General features: G+C 42.5%; 1 protein-coding gene across 5 annotated transcripts; it reads left to right on the top strand.

Annotated features, from left to right (window-relative positions):
• Positions 1–3488: 3488 nt before the first annotated feature.
• PTTG1 (PTTG1 regulator of sister chromatid separation, securin) lies at positions 3489–10619 on the top strand. 5 transcript variants are annotated; one of them, XM_045792038.2, is made up of 6 exons: positions 3489–3576; positions 4000–4100; positions 4453–4634; positions 5916–6009; positions 9540–9698; positions 10485–10619. In XM_045792038.2, the coding sequence occupies exons 2-6, from the start codon at positions 4010–4012 to the stop codon at positions 10559–10561; spliced, it is 603 nt and encodes a 200-aa protein (XP_045647994.1). In that variant the 5' UTR covers positions 3489–3576; positions 4000–4009; the 3' UTR covers positions 10562–10619. The 5 variants fall into 5 exon arrangements, with proteins under 5 accessions (XP_045647994.1, XP_045647990.1, XP_045647995.1 ...); XM_045792034.2 differs by having other exon boundaries at positions 4450–4634; XM_045792039.2 differs by having other exon boundaries at positions 3499–3579.
• Positions 10620–18126: the final 7507 nt, after the last annotated feature.

Genomic DNA, 18126 nt, shown 5'->3' with positions numbered 1-18126 from the left:
TGCTGTGAGAATATAAGGCACTATTTGATAATTGTGACATTCTGCACCGAAGTGATCTCGTGTTTTATCATTAGAAAAAAAATACTGTAAAACAATTTCTATTTTGGGAAAACAATAGTATCTACGACATCCCAACCCTCCTTTTAAAGTACATGGGGACCCCTGGGTGGTTCAGTTGGTTAAGTTCTGCCTTCAGCTCAGGTCATGATCCCAACGTCCTGGGATCCAGTCCCCCACTGGGCTTGCTCAGCGTGGAGCCTGCTTCTCCTTTTGCCTGCCATTCACCCTGCTTGTGCCTGCCCACGCTCGCGCGCTCGCTCTCTCCCTGAGAAATAAATAAATAAAATCGTAAAAAAAAAAAAAAAAAAAAGTACAAGTATGGGGGCCCCTAGGTGGCTCAGTTGTTTAAATGCCTGCCTTCTGCTCAGGTCATGATCCCAGAGTCCTGGGACGAAGCCTGTGCCAGGTATGGAGCTCCCTGCTCAGCGGGAAGTCAGCTTCTCCCTCTCCCTCTGCCCCTCCTCCTGCTTGTTCTCTCTTTCTTGCTCTCAAAAATAAATAAATAAAATCTCTTTTAAAAAAAGTACATGTATGAAGTAAGATAAAATACTGGAAAATAAGCAGTAATTTTTGTAGAATTTCTTGTGATTTTTCTTCTTTGTGCTGTCATTTAAAAATTTTTTCAAGGTATCATGTATTGCATTTATTTATTTATTTATTTATTCACAGAGAGGGTGAACAGGGGTAGGGGCAGAGGGACAGGGAGAGAATCCCCAATCAGACTCCCCACTTAGTGCAGAGCCCATTTCAGGGCTCGATCCTGGGACCCCGAAATCATGACCTGAGTTGTAATCAAGACTGTCGCTTAGCTGACTGAGCCACCCAGGGACCCCAACATGTATTGCTTTTAAAAGTAAAAGTGAGGGACACCTGGGTGGCTCAGTCAACTAAGCGTCAGCCTTCGACTTCTGGAGTCCCAAAGTCAGGCTCCCTGCTCAGTGGGGAGTCTGCTTCTCCCTCTCCCTCTGCTCCTTCCCTTTTCCCCCTCATGCTCTTTGTCTCAAATAAATAAATAAAATCTAAAAAAAATATAAAAGTGAAAATAGCTTACATTCTTACCTCAATAAAAATCTCTCATAATACAATCTATGTTTTTTCTTATTAAAAATTTGCAGTGCCTAGAGTTTAGGAATGTAAATACTAATTTTGATTTTATAGGGCAATAGGTGAAGGAATAGAAAGAATCAGAGAATAGCTTGAAAGTGAGTAGTCTCTGAATCACCCACACTTTGTTTTTATCTCTTTAAACAATTCCTGAAATTTACTCGGAAGTGTTGAGGCTTCTTTTAAAACCACCAGACAAAAGCTAGGGAACATATCTCCCAGAGCAATCATACAATATACTGGAAAAGAAGAAGAATCTTTTGTAAGGTTTGGGTTCCCCCTGGAGGATTCAGAGGAGAGTATAGAAAAGCAAGGGGTCAGTTCCAGATAGGTTGCTGTTTGTAAATCAGGATTAGAATAAACTGGGATTGATCAGGATCTAGGTGCTGGTATAAATTGAGGGTGGTTACTAATTAGATAACATAGTAATAGTAGGGAGTAGTAAAGTGGGTCTGGGGCATTATTGGTGACAAAATAAAAATCACTCAAAGAGGGGATGGTTAAAGCATTTTACAGTTTCTGTATGACCTTGGGAGACACAGTGCTTCTTGTTGTAAGGGGAAGACTTAACCAAGGGAGATGCAAATCTTGCACCCAAAGAACTTAGGAGATAGAGAATCCCCACTTCGAAGCTGTAGGTGCTGTACAGATACGGTTTCAAAGCGAACACTTTTGTGTGCTGATGATGCAATACAGAGTTGAAATATTTAGAGGGAGATACAGGGAGAAAGTAAGAAGAGGAGTGGGAATAAAAGGAAAAGGATAGGGAAGGGGCAAAAGAAGTGCGCATGGTTTTTTGTCCTCTTTACATTTTTGAGTTAGGATCTTTTCTTCTTGATGCCTAGCTCAGTGTCTAGCATTTAATCAATAGTCAATAAATATTTATTGAATGACTTAATAATTCAACCAATTTTCGCTCTGAAATGCCAGGGAAGAAGAGTCAATGAACTGACATATATTGAGAACTGTGTCTATGCCAGGTGTAGTGCTAAATCTTTTGTGAAATAATGTAGGTTCAACTGCTCTCTCTCAACTTACCTAAAAGTTAGAATGTATCTAGTGACCTGTGGGGAGTAGGGATTGGATGATACAGGTCAGTTTTTGTCTTTTGATTTTATTCCTTTACCCTGTATTTGTTTATACTATACTAATAGGAAAAGGTCATTAATTTTTTCAAGCATAATTTCTCCCCATATCTTGGAAATTGGGAGTTCTTTATCTATATTTTTATTATTCCCCAGATCTTTTTCTTGTTCTTGTGCCCTCTGCCACCAGGCCTTTCCAGGCAGCTGTGATGAATGTATTAAGATACAGAGGTTTAAAATAAGGTTAAGGGGTTTAAAGTCCCATTAAATGAAAGGAATTTGAAAGGAAGCCTGAATTATGTACTCCTTAGGATCATCTTGTTCATAAGCCAGATTCTTGATGGTATAATAGAAACAGCATCCTAGCCTGAAATATTGAGGGTAGTTCTACAATTAGGGAATAGTCAGTCCATTCTTAATAACAAGCCTAACAGAATGACTCAAACATTGCTGTTTGATCTGTTTGTATTTACATTGCTTCTTAATCTTTAAAGATTTATTTGAGAGCGAGAAAGAGAGAAAAAAAAATCCTGAAGCAGGCTCCCCGCTGAGTGTAGGAGTAGGTGGGCTTGATCCCGGGACCCTCAGATCTTGACTTGAGCCAAAATCAAGAGCAGGCCACTTAACCGACTGAGCACCCAGTGCTCTGCTAGAGTTCTTTAGAGAGAATCTGAGCTGTTTTAGCACCTGACTGTATATATATTTTTCATATATCTAATTGAAATACAACTGTATGTATCCATAGTTCCTCAGTTATTTTTCCAATGACTGCAATGCCTTTCCTCCAGTACTGCATCTTCTTTTTTATTTGATCTCCCCTATTTACTTTTTGGACAAACAGTTAATTGAAGACTTTAGGAAAATAGTTCTGTCGCCACTTTGCCTTGACTGTTTGAACCCCACAATCTTTTCATTTAAGAACTTCCCGGCCACCTAAGTGTCTCAGGGAAAAACCCCCAAACTCTGTATCTTGATATCACAATAATCATTTATTTCTTGGAATTGAAGACCATATTCACTCCCTTTGTATCTCTGGGAGGAGCAGGCTAACACCTAGAAGGAAACGTGTCCGCGGGTTTGGTTTTTTTTCTTCCCAGGAAGCAAGCTATTAACTTCCCTGTAAAAGCTTTCGCCGCGGTGTCGCGGGAGCTTGGGTTCCTCCCATTGGTTCTTCCTGGGAGCCTCCGCCCCACCCACGGTCCCGCCTCCTGGGAGGATTAACCAATAGGGGCGTGAGTTGTGGTTTAAACTCGGAGTCCGGCAAGTTCGCTGGAATTCGAGTCTTGGTTGAGTTTGGCTGTTGTTCCCGACGTGGGTGGACCGTGAGGTAGTGAGTGGCTGGGCGCGCGGGTCTCGCGAGGAAGGAGGTGGGCTGGGGGCTGAAGGCTGGAGGGCCTGGGGGTCGGGGGCTGGGGCTTTCCAGGGTTGTCTGTAGCGCAGAGCCGGGTCGAGCCACGGCCTCGGACTGCGTGCACAACCGTCGGCAGTTCAGTTCTGAGGAGACCCAGGACCTGTGCCATCCCCAAACCGCCGACTGTTCTGGAACTTAGAGCCTCCGGCGCAGCCTTCAAGAGTTAAGAGCTGGATTAAATGCCTGTTGGCTCAAGAACGAGCTTCGGTCGCTTGTTAGCTCTAGTTTTTGCGTGGACTGCCCAGGGTAGGAAGTTTGGTCTGTGCTACACCTTCGCTTCTCTCATCTTCCCTACCGCCCCCCCCCTGCCCCGGTCTAATATGTGTTTCACACCCGCAGCTAATACAGAATGGCTACCCTGATCTTTGTGGATAAGGAAAATGGAGAACCAGGTACCCGTGTGGCTCCCAAGGACGGGCTGAAGCCGGGATCTAGACCTCGTAAGTATACCGGAGGCAACCCGAGTTACAGGTATTGTGAATCAACTGTGGGCGTGGCCCGGAGCTGGGGAAGTATTCAGTGTACTTTGTTGGCAACTTGAATCAAGTATTACTGAATACCGCTATTGCAACGTGCTTGTTATGGGTCTCTTTTTCATGTTCAGTATCTTAGGTGGTTATTTAAGAGGGTACAAAAGTGAAGTACTGTTTGGCATATGGCTATGCCACCGTCAAGGGTGGGGATTGAGTTTCGGGATGAGAATGAGGCCAAGTTTGTATACACAGCCAGCCTTCAAGTTGCACAGGTGTTTATTGCCTGAATAATCTTACGGTAAGCCTTTTTCTTCAGCAGTCAAAGCTTTAGATGGGAGATCTCAGGTTTCAACACCACGTGTAGGCAAAACGTTTGATGCTCAAGCAGCCTTACCTAAAGTTGCCAGAAAGGCTTTGGGAACTGTCAACAGAGCCACAGAAAATTCAGGAAAGACTAATGGACCTCTCAAACAGAAGCAGCCAACCTTCTCTGCCAAAAAGGTAAGTGTTGCCTGCAAAGTCACTGTTGACTCTAGCACTTTTGACTCTTAAAATGACTATTGGCATCCTACCTTGCTTTCTCCATTGTAAATACAAGGAAATATAGGCTACCAAGCGTAGATTAACAGGAGGGAAGCATACTCCTTGTGGTGCTCTTCTGTGCCTCGAGATAAGAAGTCTCAGAAGCAGCTGGTGGATATTTTTGCCTCACCTGCTCTTAACTAGTGTGGAAGCAGATTGATTGGTAGTATCTATTTATGGGTACAGAAAGTACTAAGAGGGAGGGTCCTTTGCAGGAGGTCATGGGGCTAATATAACAGCTCCAATGCTACCATCCTCCCCTGGCCTCCTTGAGCAAGCACCAGGTACTCTGCTAGCGTGTTGATCTTTGTGTAGGTGCACGAGCTACAGGTCTGTGCATCCCAGACTGAGGAGACTTTGCTGTGAAAGATGACTCAGCATGTCGATTTACACTTTATTTGATAAAATAAATGGTTTTACTATGTATTAGGGGAAAAACTAGTACTTTATATTAAAATAAGACTTATAGTGTGGTTTAAGGCCAAGATATCTTTTTAAAAAACTATGTTGAGTAAGAGAAATGTTAAGTTCAAGTATTGCAAGGCTATGGCAAAAATAATGAGAATGTGACACAGAACTGAAGTGTGGGAAACCCTACTCTAAGGATTTCCTCTAAGTATGCACATATGACATAAGGTTGGATCAAGAATATGTAGGCTTCTGCTTTGGCCTGCTATGGTAGACTGCCTATCTGCCAATTTTAGACTAGGGAATTATCCAGGCTTCTAAAGTCCTTGACTATCTTTTGCTGACTCTTACTCACTGTGTGTATTTCACCTTAATATTAGCCAAGCAAATAATTAAGGTAACACTGATGAAACACAGATGGAAATCACCTTTCCAAAAGCCACAAATGGCTTCTAGGATTAGCTCCTATTTGGGTGACTCATGCTGTTTTCTCTGACAGGTTGGGTGATTGAGTTGATTAGCTCTGAACTAATTCTGCCTTCTTGGTGTCTTATGCTGAGAGGTGCTGATACTTAAATTTCAGACTTAACTGTTGAGCCATGCTACTCGAATTGCTTGCTGAATTGTATTGGTATATAATTATGAGAACTAAGGATTATGGTTTTTTAGAAGTCAGCATGAAATTGAAAAACTGGTGAAGCAGTCACGTCTTGAAGACTAATGATCTTTTGTCCTAATCAGTTGACAAGGCTTCCCCTTCTCACTAATTCATGTTTTCTTGGGTGGTTTTAGGTGACTGAGAAGATGGTCAAAGCAAAAAGCTCTGTTCCTGCCTCGGATGACACCTATCCAGAAATAGAAAAATTCTTTCCCTTCAATCCTTTAGGTAGTATTTTTTTTTGGTATTACAAAAATGCTTTATTCTTGAGTTTCTCTTAGAATCCAATTCAGCTCTAATTTGATATGGATATGAATATGATCCATGACCCAAAACTGTAATAAGACTGTCTGAATCTGGGTTTCTTTGAACAAATGTACTTGTTGGTGGATTTCTTTGTAAGGAACATCTTAGGTCAGAAGGGGAATTGGTACAAAGATGTGGAGAACATTGTTCCTGACCTCAAAAACTTACCACATAAGGGAGATGTGTTCACTAACATTGAACAAGCCTAAAGTGGACAGTATTTGTAGCAAGCCTTTTAGAAAGTGGGTTTTATATCAAGTTGAACAATGTCTGAAAAAATCCACACAGTCTGTGATAACCTGTGTATTTTTACTTCTTCAACCTGCTACATGTATCCAAAGTATTTTCTGTTACAGAAGCACGTTTTCATGCTTTAATTTACTCCCATTTGAGGAGAGGCTACTGTATCCAGGCTTTGGATACAGTGGTTAGCAAAACAGTCCCCACCTTGAGGGAGCCCACGATTTGGAGGGAAAGTCAAACACTGAGCAAATCCTCTCACTGTAAGGAGAAAACCAGCCCATTAGGGGGAACTGAACCCCACCTGGAAGAGCAGGGAAGCTTTCTCTCAGGAAGTGACATGATGTGGTCTTTTAAGGGGTATCAGGGGAGAGCTAGGGGAAGAAGGGGAGGGGCAAGGCAAGAGCACCAATCATAAGCGTGTTCAGAGATCCCGACGTAGAGCAAAGGACTGGAATGGTTCTGGGACAACGGCAGAGGGAAGGACGACACAGGTGAGACTGGGGGCAGATCCCGCAGGGCCTTTAGGTGTCTGAGTTGGCATTTTTGCCCTGTCATCCAAAGGGCAGTTAGTCATTCCGTACATCCGGGTTGTCTCTGGCTTTTATATAATAATTTCTGTAGTTGGTGTTCTTGAAAGTGTATTGTGAGTTTGTGAGGATAGTTGGAGAGTAAACTAAAGAAGGATTGCTGAGTCTCAGAGGGTATGTGATTAAGATTTGATAAAATGGAATGTTTCCATGCTAATGATTACCATTCAGCCGTTAAGGAAAATGAGGTAGATTTGTGCATATTGATCAGGAAGGAGGACTACAATATGCTGTGTTTGAGGAAAGAGGTACTGCCAAGTTGCCCTCCAAAATAGCATAAATTACTGAATCCACCTCCAGTGGTTGAGGATGCCTGCTTCTCCTCTAATCTCTTAACAGCAGATGTAAAACTTATCAAAAAGGCGGCGAGTATCTCGTTGTTTTAAATTGGGGAGCATGTATGTGTAGTGAGCATATTTGATTATTGGCCTTCTGTAGGTTTTTTTTTTTTTTTTTAACTTCCTGTTGGTATCTTTGTTTTCCTTTGATAATCTGTCTTTCCTTTTCCCTTTTCCTTAATAGCTTTTGTGGATAAAGGAAATTAACCCTATTATGTTGCAGACTTTTTTCCTCTGGCGTCTTTTGTCTGTTTATGGTTTCCTTTATAATTCGTTTTTTTTTTTTTTTTTAAAGATTTTATTTATTTGAGAGAGACTGAGCTCAAGCAGGGGGAGAGAGCAGAGGGAGAGGGAGAAGCAGACTCCCCGCTGAGCAAAGACCACCCCCCCCCCCCAAGTGGGGCTCAATCCTGGGACTCTGGGATCCTGACCTGAGCCAAAGGCAGAATCTTAACCAACTGAGCCATTTGGGCTCACTGTATAATTAAGTGGTTTTAAGTTAAGTAGTCAGTCACCTATCACTCAATTCCTTTTTAACTTCTAGGTTTTAGTAGTCTTGAAAAAAGTAGACTAGACTTTAGAAAACTTTCACACTTCAGAAAATGATGGTTCTCCTTCCATCTTTGTTCTTTTGTGGAAATGCTAAACCCCTTGAAAAGGAAAAGAATATTTAAATTCTGTTTTTGTTACTGTTAAGAAAAATCTGTTGTATTTTCTTTTTTAATAAAAAAAAAAAATTTTTTTTAAATGATCTCTCCGCGCAATATAGGGCTCGAACTCATGACCCTGAGATAAGAATATCCTGCTCTACCAACTGAGGCAGATGCCCCAAGAAAAAGCTACTTTAAATAATCCTAAGAAGTAAGGCACTTGGATTATAAGAAGGAGTGTTACTTAACCCGATAATTCTCAAATTTGTTTTAGGACTTCAACAACTCGTAAAAGTTAGTGAAGACCCCAAAGAACTTCTGTTTGTGTGTTGTTTATCAATTTTAATTCCTAATGCAGGAAATTTAAATAAAAAAATGAATTCCTTAAAAAAAAACCACATTACATTAATGTAAGTGACTTTTTAAAAACATAAAATAACTTTTCTAAAACGTTTAGAAGAATTCCATGATTTTATATTTTTGAAAACTTGCTTAATTTAGCTTAACATAAAACACCTGGATTCTCCTCAGATTCTGCATTCAATCTGTTGCATCTCTTGTTTTGAAGTACATGAAAAAAATCTGGCCTCATGCAGATACGCAGTAAAGAAAGGGAAGAGCATTTCAATGGTCTTCTCAGATGTGTGGAGAGTTATCTCTCCTGCACTAAAACCCAACAAGTGGCAGTCTCCAAATGTATGGTTGCAATATGTAATCTGAAACCCTATCAGTGAACATTTTATATTCTGACAATAAAATCCATTGGGCTGTTCTGCACTTTGAATGTATCTTTTATTTTTGCATTTATCACACATGGATCATTTAGAAATAATGGTTCACTGGGAAATGTCGATCGTCCAAATGTTGAAGTGTTTCATTATGCAATATCAAACACACATTCATTAGTGTCACCGCTGATCTCATCAGAAAAGTAAGTATTAGGAAGTTGGCAAGCTAACGATTATGCATAAGTTTTCCAAAATTTGATTTTTTTTTTTTCTCCTTGAAGTTGTGATCATTGGTAACAAATACTGTGTTTCTTGAAGTGATAGACTTCTTTCATTCCTCTGAGAAAATGTGCTACAAATACCCAAGTCTGAGTAGCCAGTTTGTCTTTCCATTGTTATGTCAACTAAACAGTATTCCAGGAAAAAGGCCTCTGGTTTAGCTTGCAAGCCAAATAATCGCACAAATCTTTTTTCTTTGAGCTCACCTGGTACTTTGGTATGCAGCAGAAGTGCTTTTTGGCATACTTATTTCACCATACAGAATACTGAAAAGACCACTGTTCTTCAGGGTTGAGAGCTAATAAAATTAATACTTCCTACTGCAGATGGTAAAGTGAGATGTGAAGCTGGCAATTTTTTTACTGCAGGTGAATGGTATTGAGGAATATAGTGACTATAAAATATAGTTTATTGCCACTGCCTTGTTTTGTGCTAAGGCACAGCAGTTCCATCCATCACTGCTTTTGTACCATCACTGCAAATGTCAACACAGCGGAAGAAGGTGTTAATGTTAATAAGAACATAGTTTGACCTCATAGGCCCACTGAAAGGGTCTCAGACCCCCGGGGGGGCCACCGACCACTCTGAGAACCACTGCCCTGATAAAGTGCTTTGTCTCCGTGGCAGATTTTGAGAGTTTTGACCTCCCTGAAGAGCACCAGATTGCACACCTCCCCTTGAATGGAGTGCCTCTCATGATCCTCAATGAGGAGAGGGAGCTTGAAAAGCTGTTACACCTGGGCCCCCCTTCACCTCTGAAGATGCCCTCTCCACCATGGGAGTCCAGTAAGTGAACAAGTGCCCTTCTGGAAGGGCTGTGAATCATTTGTGTCCTAATACTTCCATTATTGTGGGGGCAGAATTATCTAGAAGGTTAGCCTACAAGTAATTTCTATTTCAAACTTCAGAGATGAAGTTTCAGAGTAATGAACACTGCTTTCAATTGGTATTGTTTTCAGTCCCAAATGCCCAGGTAAAATTAAGTCCTTCTGGAATCTGGACAGTTTTAGATACAGAAAACAAGATTAAATTTAGGATATAGCTTCTTAGCTTGTAACTTGAAGTGTAATAAACTTGTTTGGAACGAGAATTCCAAGTTCTATCCAGGCTAATCTAGGATCAAGACACCTGAGCTCAATAGAACAGAATGGCAAAACCTTCTTACCACCAAGTCTGGAGACCTCGGTTCAAGGGGTGGTCAAAAGCTATCATCAGGATGTTTGCTATTTGTTCTGATGGGATAACATATACTATTTTATAAATTACGTTAGTGATCTTGTTGGCTCGTACTTGGGTCTCTAGGAACAATAGAGTTTCAGGTATGTCTAAGATTTATTTCCTAATGAAGGTTAATTCTGGGATCTTCACCACATTTCAAGGAGAGAGAGAGTGTGAGTGTGTGTGTGTGTGTGTGTGTGTGTGTGTGTATCTGTCTAGCTGGGGTAGGGGTAGAGATTCATTAGACAAAGGGGAAAATAAGAATTTGAGTAAAATTGACTACCAAAGTCTTTGTTGAGATGGACAAGGACTAAAGCGTTTGCAGATATTGAATAAGAAATTCCTGTTTTCTAGATCTGTTGCAGTCTCCAAGCATTCTGTCGACCCTGGATGTTGAATTGCCGCCTGTTTGCTATGACTTAGATATTTAAATTTCTTAGCACTTAATAGTTTGTATGTTTTGTATTAATAAAGCAATTCTTTAACAGACTCTTCCTAATCTTGCAGTTGGTATTCTTTGGAATTTGCTTAAAACAGTATGAAAATTAGTGGAAGTGTTTATAGACCTTTGTCAATCTGACAATAGAAGTATATCTGATTTGAGAAACTTACCTTAAAACCCTTTGGTTTGTTTTAACAGCTTATTTAAAAAAAATTTTTTTTATTATGTTAGTCACCATACAGTACATCCCGGTTTTTGTTGTAATGTTCGATGATTCATTAGTTGCGTATAACACCCAGTGCACCATGCAATACGTGCCCTCCTTACTACCCATCACCAGCATCCCATTCCCCCACCCCCTCCCTTCTGAAGCCTTCAGTTTAACAGCTTATTTTAGACGCTGCCACTGTGCTCCCTGAAACATACACCCCTCAATGTGTACTTTACTGCCTTTCTGTGGCCATTAACTAGTGACAGTTATTAGATCTTTTAATTAGAAGAGCCACTTCCAGCTCATTAAATATCTATTGCTAAGCATTCTTTATTGCTGGTTCTGTTTGGTTTCTAATGACTTTAATGCTCACTCTTCAGTAATCGGAATTTGAAAGGCTCTAAATCTTCTGAGAACTCTACCTCCCTGGGATCTTCAATTAGGTTCTTTGAAGATTGTAGCAGATAATTTATGGTTAGTAATATCCACTCGTCACCTATGGGAAACTCTGTTTAGTTGCTTATACTGTATTGGGGCCTTTAAAGTACTTAATAAGCATTATTGCGTTTCCAGTTTATGACCCTATTTTTCAGATGAGGACTGTGAACCGCAGAAATGCATTGATATGCCAAAGACATGAAGAGCTATTACTTTGATTCCAAATCTAGGATTGGAATCAAAATATCAGAGATTGTAAATGGTTGCTCATGGATTATTCTTTTTTGGAGGGATGGGATAGAGGCTATTAACAAAAATTGTTGCTACCATTTAAAATTCCAATGTTTCACATACTTCTGGTTTTGGAGCTTCTCTTGGAAAAGTAGATCTGGCAATAGTTGGCCCTTGTTTCGAACACTTGGACTGGCAGTGGAGGGCTGGCTGCCTTTTAGGTGGAGTGTGGGATTTCTGTCCTACAGACCCTTCATGAAATAGCCCAAAGGGACAACTGAAGTGTTCCTTCTACTTGTCTCTTCTCGCTCCAGCTCCCTTCATTCCCTTTACTTGCCTGGGCCATATAGTTTAACTGAGTTGATTCTTGCTCAATATCACGCTATGTAGGAAGCCTTTCCACTGTAAGGTCTGTACCATCTATAGTCAGAATTTGAACCCTTTTCCATCATTATTGCAGTTGGTATTCTATGGAATTTGCTTGAAACTGAAAGCTAGTGGGAGTGTTTAAGAGACTAGGGTCTGTAAACTGATAATAGTTTCTCTTATTGAAAAACTTAAAAACCTTAGGCTTGTTTTAATGGTTTATTTTTGGAGAGTGTGCGTAAGAGAGAGTATGAGGGGGAGGGGCAGAAGGAGAGGGAAAGAGAGAATCTTAAGCAGGCTCCATGCCCAGCGTTGAACCCAACGCAGCCCGATCTCACAACCCTGAGCTGGAATCAAGAGTTGGACGCTTAACTGACTGAGCCACCCAGGTGCCCTTAACGGTTTATTTTAGAAGCTGCCACTTTTCCCTGAAACATACACCCCTCAATGTGTACTTTATTGCCTCCATTGTTAGGAAGCAAACAAGGAAGTGGCAAGATAGGCGTGAAATACTAGGAGCACATATACTGATTCTGACTTTAAAATCTTTATCTTCTAAATATAACTGAATCAGTCTGAATTTCTGTAATTAGTAAACTTCTAAAAGAGAAAAAAAAAGAAGACTATGAGGACACTGGTTTTAAGGATCCCTTTTATTTAAATACATATAAGACAGAAGAGCATAGTGACGAGGTAAATGAGATCATGGCTCAGTAACTTAGTTACTCTGTGACCTTGGGCATGTCATTTAACCTCGCCGAACTTCTGTTTTTTCATTCGGGAGACCCATGATAAAGTTTATCTTGAAAAGTTGTCAGAAGGAGTATGTGGGCTACTGCATGAACACGCAAAACCGGCTTGACCTGTAAGCCTTTCAGTTACAATTATGGTTAGGTTCTTTGTGAGTATAAAAATATCCATACAGCCATCCATTCATGCCTTACCGAAGTTATCTTGTATGTGCATATGGGAGACTAGCTTAGTTTAAACTTATAAAAATTTATATATTAATAGGATTTGAAGAGAAAATGCTCCTCCCTCTGAAGGCTGGAGAGATTGAGGTAATACTTTTTTTTTTTTTTTTAAATATATATATGTTTTTATGAGAGAGAAGAGAGTGAGCAGGGGGAGGAGCAGCGGGAGAGGGAGAATGATGAGAATGATGAGCAGGGAGCCCGACACGGGGCTCGATCCCAGGACCCCGGAATCATGACCTGAGCCAAAGGCAGACACTTCACCGTCTGAGCCACCCAGGTGCCCACGAATACTTTTTTTTTTTAAGTAAAACATGTTCCATTTGTCTTTATAACAGTCAGATGAATCCCTGTGTTCTTGCCCATGGGCTTCATTGTGGGGTTGGGGGCATTGGGTTTGAGCCTTACCTCGAGCCCCTAAGGTTCTGGGATGCCTGAACACCCAGTTTGTGACTTGGGCTGGGGCTGGTGCAGCTGATTCTGAACCGGCCCAAAAGGAGGCTGGGGAAGGAGGTGGTGCTTTGGTGTTAGAATCTTTAGAGAGCTGAAGATCCTTCCTGGGGGCAAATCACCCAGTGGGGCCAGTAGGCATCCGTGTAGATGCGGGAGCAACGAACTTTGTGTGTTGACCTGGGCGCGCAACACTGCCTGGCAGTTTTACACTCATTCATTCTCCCGCTTTGAGGCCACTGTATTCCTACCTGTCCACTCTTCAACCTTGTCTTTCTGCTACCACTCCTGCCTCTCAGGTGCCGGAGGCAACAGTCAGGAATGTCCTCTTCTCGCTGCCATTTATTCTGCAACATCTTGCAACAGCGCTGTCCCACCTGGCTCACGTCCCCTCTTTGGTTATCTCCCCTCGCCCTCTCTTGTGTGTGTTTTGGGGAGGGCCTCCAGCCTCTGCAGTCTCCCTTTTGTACCTAAAACTCCTTCTTTGTCTCCACCTCTTTCCAGTTGTAAGGGCTCGGTCTTGGCCTCTTTTCTCCACAAACTCCCTGTGTGGTCTTGTGCAGTCCTGCAGTTTGAAATCCCACCTCCGTGCTACATTGGTGTCCCTCCCCCAGGTCTCTCCTCTGAACGCTGTAGTTGCTTAGTAGATCTCAAATCTCCTCTGTCTAAATTGGAGCTCTAGTTTTTTCCCCTCTCCAATCTGCCCCTTGGCTAGCCTTCTCCACCTTAATAAGTGGTGTTTACTACTGCCACAAACCTAGGGCTATCCTTGTCACCTCCATCCCTTCCCACATCCATCCCATCGCAAGCCTGATGATTCTGCTTCTAGTATGTATTCCCAGTTGGTTCATTTCTTCCCACCCCTCAAATGCAAACCGTAATTTCTTGTGATGACCAAAGCCCTCTAACTGGCTGTTCTCTTTCTATTCATGCCCCTTCCAACCCATTCTCCACTATTGCCAGAGTGACATTTTATTTTATTTTTTCAAGATTTATTTATTAGAAAACACATGCGGTGGGGGGGGGGAGGAGCAGAGGGAGAGGGAGAGAGAGAATCTCAAAGCAGACTCTGTGAAGCCTGACGCGGGGGTCGATCCCACAACCCTGAGATCATTACCTGAGCTGAAACCAAGAGTTGGATGCTTAACTGACTGAGCCACCCAGGTGTCCCAGAGTGACATGTATTTTTTTTTAAAGATTTTGAGAGAGAGCACAAGCCGGGGCGGGGGGGGGGGGGGGGAGGAAGGGAGGATAAAGGCAGAAACAGATTCCCTGATGAGTGGGGAGCCCAAAGCCAGGCTTGATCCCAGGGCCCTGAGATTATGACCTGAGCCACCCAGGTGCCCCAAGAGTGACATTTTATATATTTTTTATTTTTAAAAATATTTTGAGAGAGAAAGCAGGTGTGTGCAAGGGGTGGGGAGGGGCAGAGGGAGAGGGAGAAGCAAGTCTCCACCGAGCAGGGAGCCCGATGTGGGGCTTGATTTTAGGACCCTGAGATCATGGCTTGAGCTCAAGGCAGACGCTTAACCAATGAGCCATCCAGGTGCCCCGAAAGTGACATTTTAAATGCAAGTCTAATTGTTCCCTGCTTGAAGCCTTCCAGTAGATTCTTACAGTGCCTTGGATAAAAGGTCAACTCCTTTCCTGGGCCCATGAGGTCTTGCACCATCTGGGTCCTGCCTGGTGCGTGGCTGTCTCCTGTTCCAGGCTCCCTCTCCCTACCTTTTAGTTCCTGAGGCGCCATTCCTGCCATGGCTGGCCCAGCAGGAGGCCTGCCTCCCAGTTGCCTCCTGAATTGCATTCGCTCTGATTCCTCTGCCCATTGCCGACTCCCCCGGAGGGGGCAGTGGGAGCTCTGAGCAGAGGCTGTGCTCGTGCTCTCTTCCCTTCCCTGTGCCACCTGGTCCTCTTTGGTGCCTCAGCGGAGCAGTCACCCTGTCCTGCCACTTCTACGGCTGCATATTTCAGGATGGCTCGGTTCTTTCCGTTGCTACCGTTACTCCTCTTCAGGCCACATTTCTCCCCTGGGATGTTCTGACAGCTTCTTATACCCATGGTCATACGATTTCCCCAAAGCCATTCTCCAGGCATGGCCAGGGTGACTGTTCCCATTCGGCAAATGCGATGCTGTCATTTCCTTTTAATTTCAGATGTAGTTCTCAACTCTGGAAGCTTCATTTCGTTTTTTGTTTTGTTTTTGTTTTTGCTTTTTTTAAATATTCCATGTTTTTGCCTAACTTTGAACATACGGAATACAGGTATCTCTGTGTTAAATGTCCTCGTCTGCTGACTCTGACATCTGTTTCGGGTATGGGTGGGTTTCAGTTGTTTTGGCTTGTCATCCCCTTCATTGCAGGTTGTATTTTCCTACTGCTTAGCACACCTGGCAATTTTTCTTGGATGCCAGACATGAATTTTACCTTTTTTTTTGTGCTTGAAATTTTTATATTTCTGTAAACATTTTTTTTTTAAAGATTTTATTTATTTGACCACATGAGAGAGCACAAGCAGGGGGAGGAGACAGTGGGAGAGGGAGAAGCAGGCTCCCCGCTGAGCAGGGAGCCCTGACGTGGGGCTTGATCCCAGGGCCCTGAGATCATGACCTGAGCTGAAGGCAGTTGCCCAACTGACTGAGCCACCCAGGTGCCCATTCTGTAAACATTCTTAAACTTTGTCTGGGATGTAGTTAAGTTGCTTGGAAACAATTTGATTCACTTGGGTCTTGCTTTTAAATTTGTTAGGCAACACAAGGGCTAATTTCCCCCCTTCTACTGAGCTAATACTTTAAGGAAAAACATATATTCTTCTATTTATCTTTACAACCGTCAAATGAATCCCTATCTTACAGATGAGGAAACTGAGGCTCCCAAAAGTTAAGTGACACAGCTGGTAGGTTGTTGGAGTCTGGAATCAAACTCATGCTTGTCTAGCCCCAACAGCCAGGCTTTTTTGTTGTTGTTGTTGCTGTTCCCAGCTTTGAGATATAATTGACATACAACACTGTATAAGGTGCTGATTTGATACACGTATGTATTTAGCTATCATTTTCATTATATCATGTAATTACCATCTTTTTTTGTGGTGAGAATATTTAAGATCTATTCTTAGCAACTTACAATTATATAATGCAATATTAACTATAATCACCATGCTACACATTACATCCCCAGAACTTACTCATCTTATAATTAGAAGATTGGGGACACCTGAGTGGGTCAGTCGGTTAAGTGTCTGACTCTCGATTTTGGCTCAGGTTATGATATCAGGGTCATGAGATGGGTGTTGGGCTCTGTGCTAAGCATGGAGCCTGCTTAAGATTCTCTCCCCCTGCCTCTTGCCACCCCATCCCCCAGCTTGTGCTCTCCCTCTCTTTTTTAAGGAGTTATTTATTTTAGAGAGAGAGCGAGAGCGAGCGTGTGCGCACATGCACGCACGTGTGAGCTGGGGAGGGGCAGAGGGAGAGAGAGAATCTCAAGCAGACTCCCCGCTGAGCATAGGGCCCAACTTGGGGCTCCATCTCATGACCCTGAGATCATGACCTGAACTGAAACCAAGAGTTGGAGGCTCAGCTCACTGAGCCACCCAGGTGTCCTTTTCTCTCTCTCTCAAAAAAGAAAAAACTGGAAGTTTGTACCCTTTGATCATCATCTCCCCATTTTCTTCACCCCACAGTCCTTGGTAAATAGTATTCCATTCTGTTTCTATGAATTAGACTTTTTCAGATTCCACATGTAAATGAGATCATATAGTATTTGTCTTTCTTTGTCTGATTTGTTTCACTTCGCATAATGCCCTCAAGGTCCGTCCATGTTGTTGCACATTGTAGATTTCCTTCTTTCTCATGTCTGCATAATATTCCATTATGTATATACATACACATACACAGCATATTTTCTTTGTTCATTTAAGCGTTCATTGAATGCTTAAATTGTTCCCTCATCTTGGCTGTTGTGAATAGTGCTACAATAATCATGGGAGTGCAGGTACCTCTTCGAGATGCCATGTTTACGTTTTTTGGATCTATACCCAGAAGTGGGATTGCTCAATCATATGGTAGTTCTATTTTAACTTTTTTGAGGAATGAAGTAAGACTCTTAAACTCTCCAATCCAGCAACAGTGGATGGAGTTTTTTCTGGCCTGGCTGTTGGGAGCAGATAGGTGGCCATTGGGAGCAGACAGGTTTCCCAGTCCTATGCGAGCTCTGGTGCTCTTCCCTCTAGCTCTCAGGCAGTATCGTTGCCTGAAAGTGGTGAAGACCTTGCAGGGGGGACTGCAGATTCCCAGGGTCGTCTCCTTGCAGTGCTCTCCTCTCCAGTGCTCTAGCTGCGTGGTCTTCCCTGACTCTGTCTCTTCAGCTCAAGGAGTTGGCTTGACTCTTCTTTCTTCCCCACTCTGGCCTGGAAACTCTCAGACCAGTGAGCTGGGCAATCATAGGCGGCGCACCTCATTTACTCCCCATTCCTCAGGGACTGCTGTCCTTTGTTACCTGATATCTATTCTTCTGGAAACCATGTTTCATATGTTGTTTTTCAGTTGTTTTGGGCAGGAAGGTAAATTGGTCCTTGTTCCGCCATCTTGGTTGGAATCGAAAGTTCCGTCTAGGTCACCTTTTGTTTTGAGTTGAGGTAAAATTCACATAACACAGAATTCATCATTTAAAAATTTCAACCATTTCGAAGTGTAAAATTTAGTGGCTTCTAAGACATTCACAGTGTTTTACAAACACGACCACTACCTACTTTCAGAACATTTTCATCCTTCCCCCCAAAAAACCTGTACCCATTAAGCAGCCATTCCTCATTTCATTTTTGAGGGATGCCCCACTGCCCTCGGGAGAAGACGCATGTGACTCCCAAGGCTGCCTGGTGGCTCCTGGGGGA

This window comes from Ursus americanus, chromosome 15, assembly GCF_024610735.1.
Source record: "Ursus americanus isolate L20-20 chromosome 15, mUrsAme1.1.p, whole genome shotgun sequence".
Classification (NCBI taxonomy): Eukaryota; Metazoa; Chordata; class Mammalia; order Carnivora; family Ursidae; genus Ursus; species Ursus americanus.
This window is presented reverse-complemented; position numbering and strand designations above follow the sequence as displayed.

Coding starts and splice junctions, on each gene's coding strand:
- PTTG1 (XM_045792034.2), top strand. CDS start 4,010: ATGGCTACCCTGATCTTTGTGGATAAGGAAAATGGAGAACCAGGTACC. Junction 6,010..9,539: donor CTTTCCCTTCAATCCTTTAG/GTAGTATTTTTT, acceptor TCTCCGTGGCAG/ATTTTGAGAGTTTTGACCTC. Junction 9,699..10,484: donor CTCTCCACCATGGGAGTCCA/GTAAGTGAACAA, acceptor CCTGTTTTCTAG/ATCTGTTGCAGTCTCCAAGC.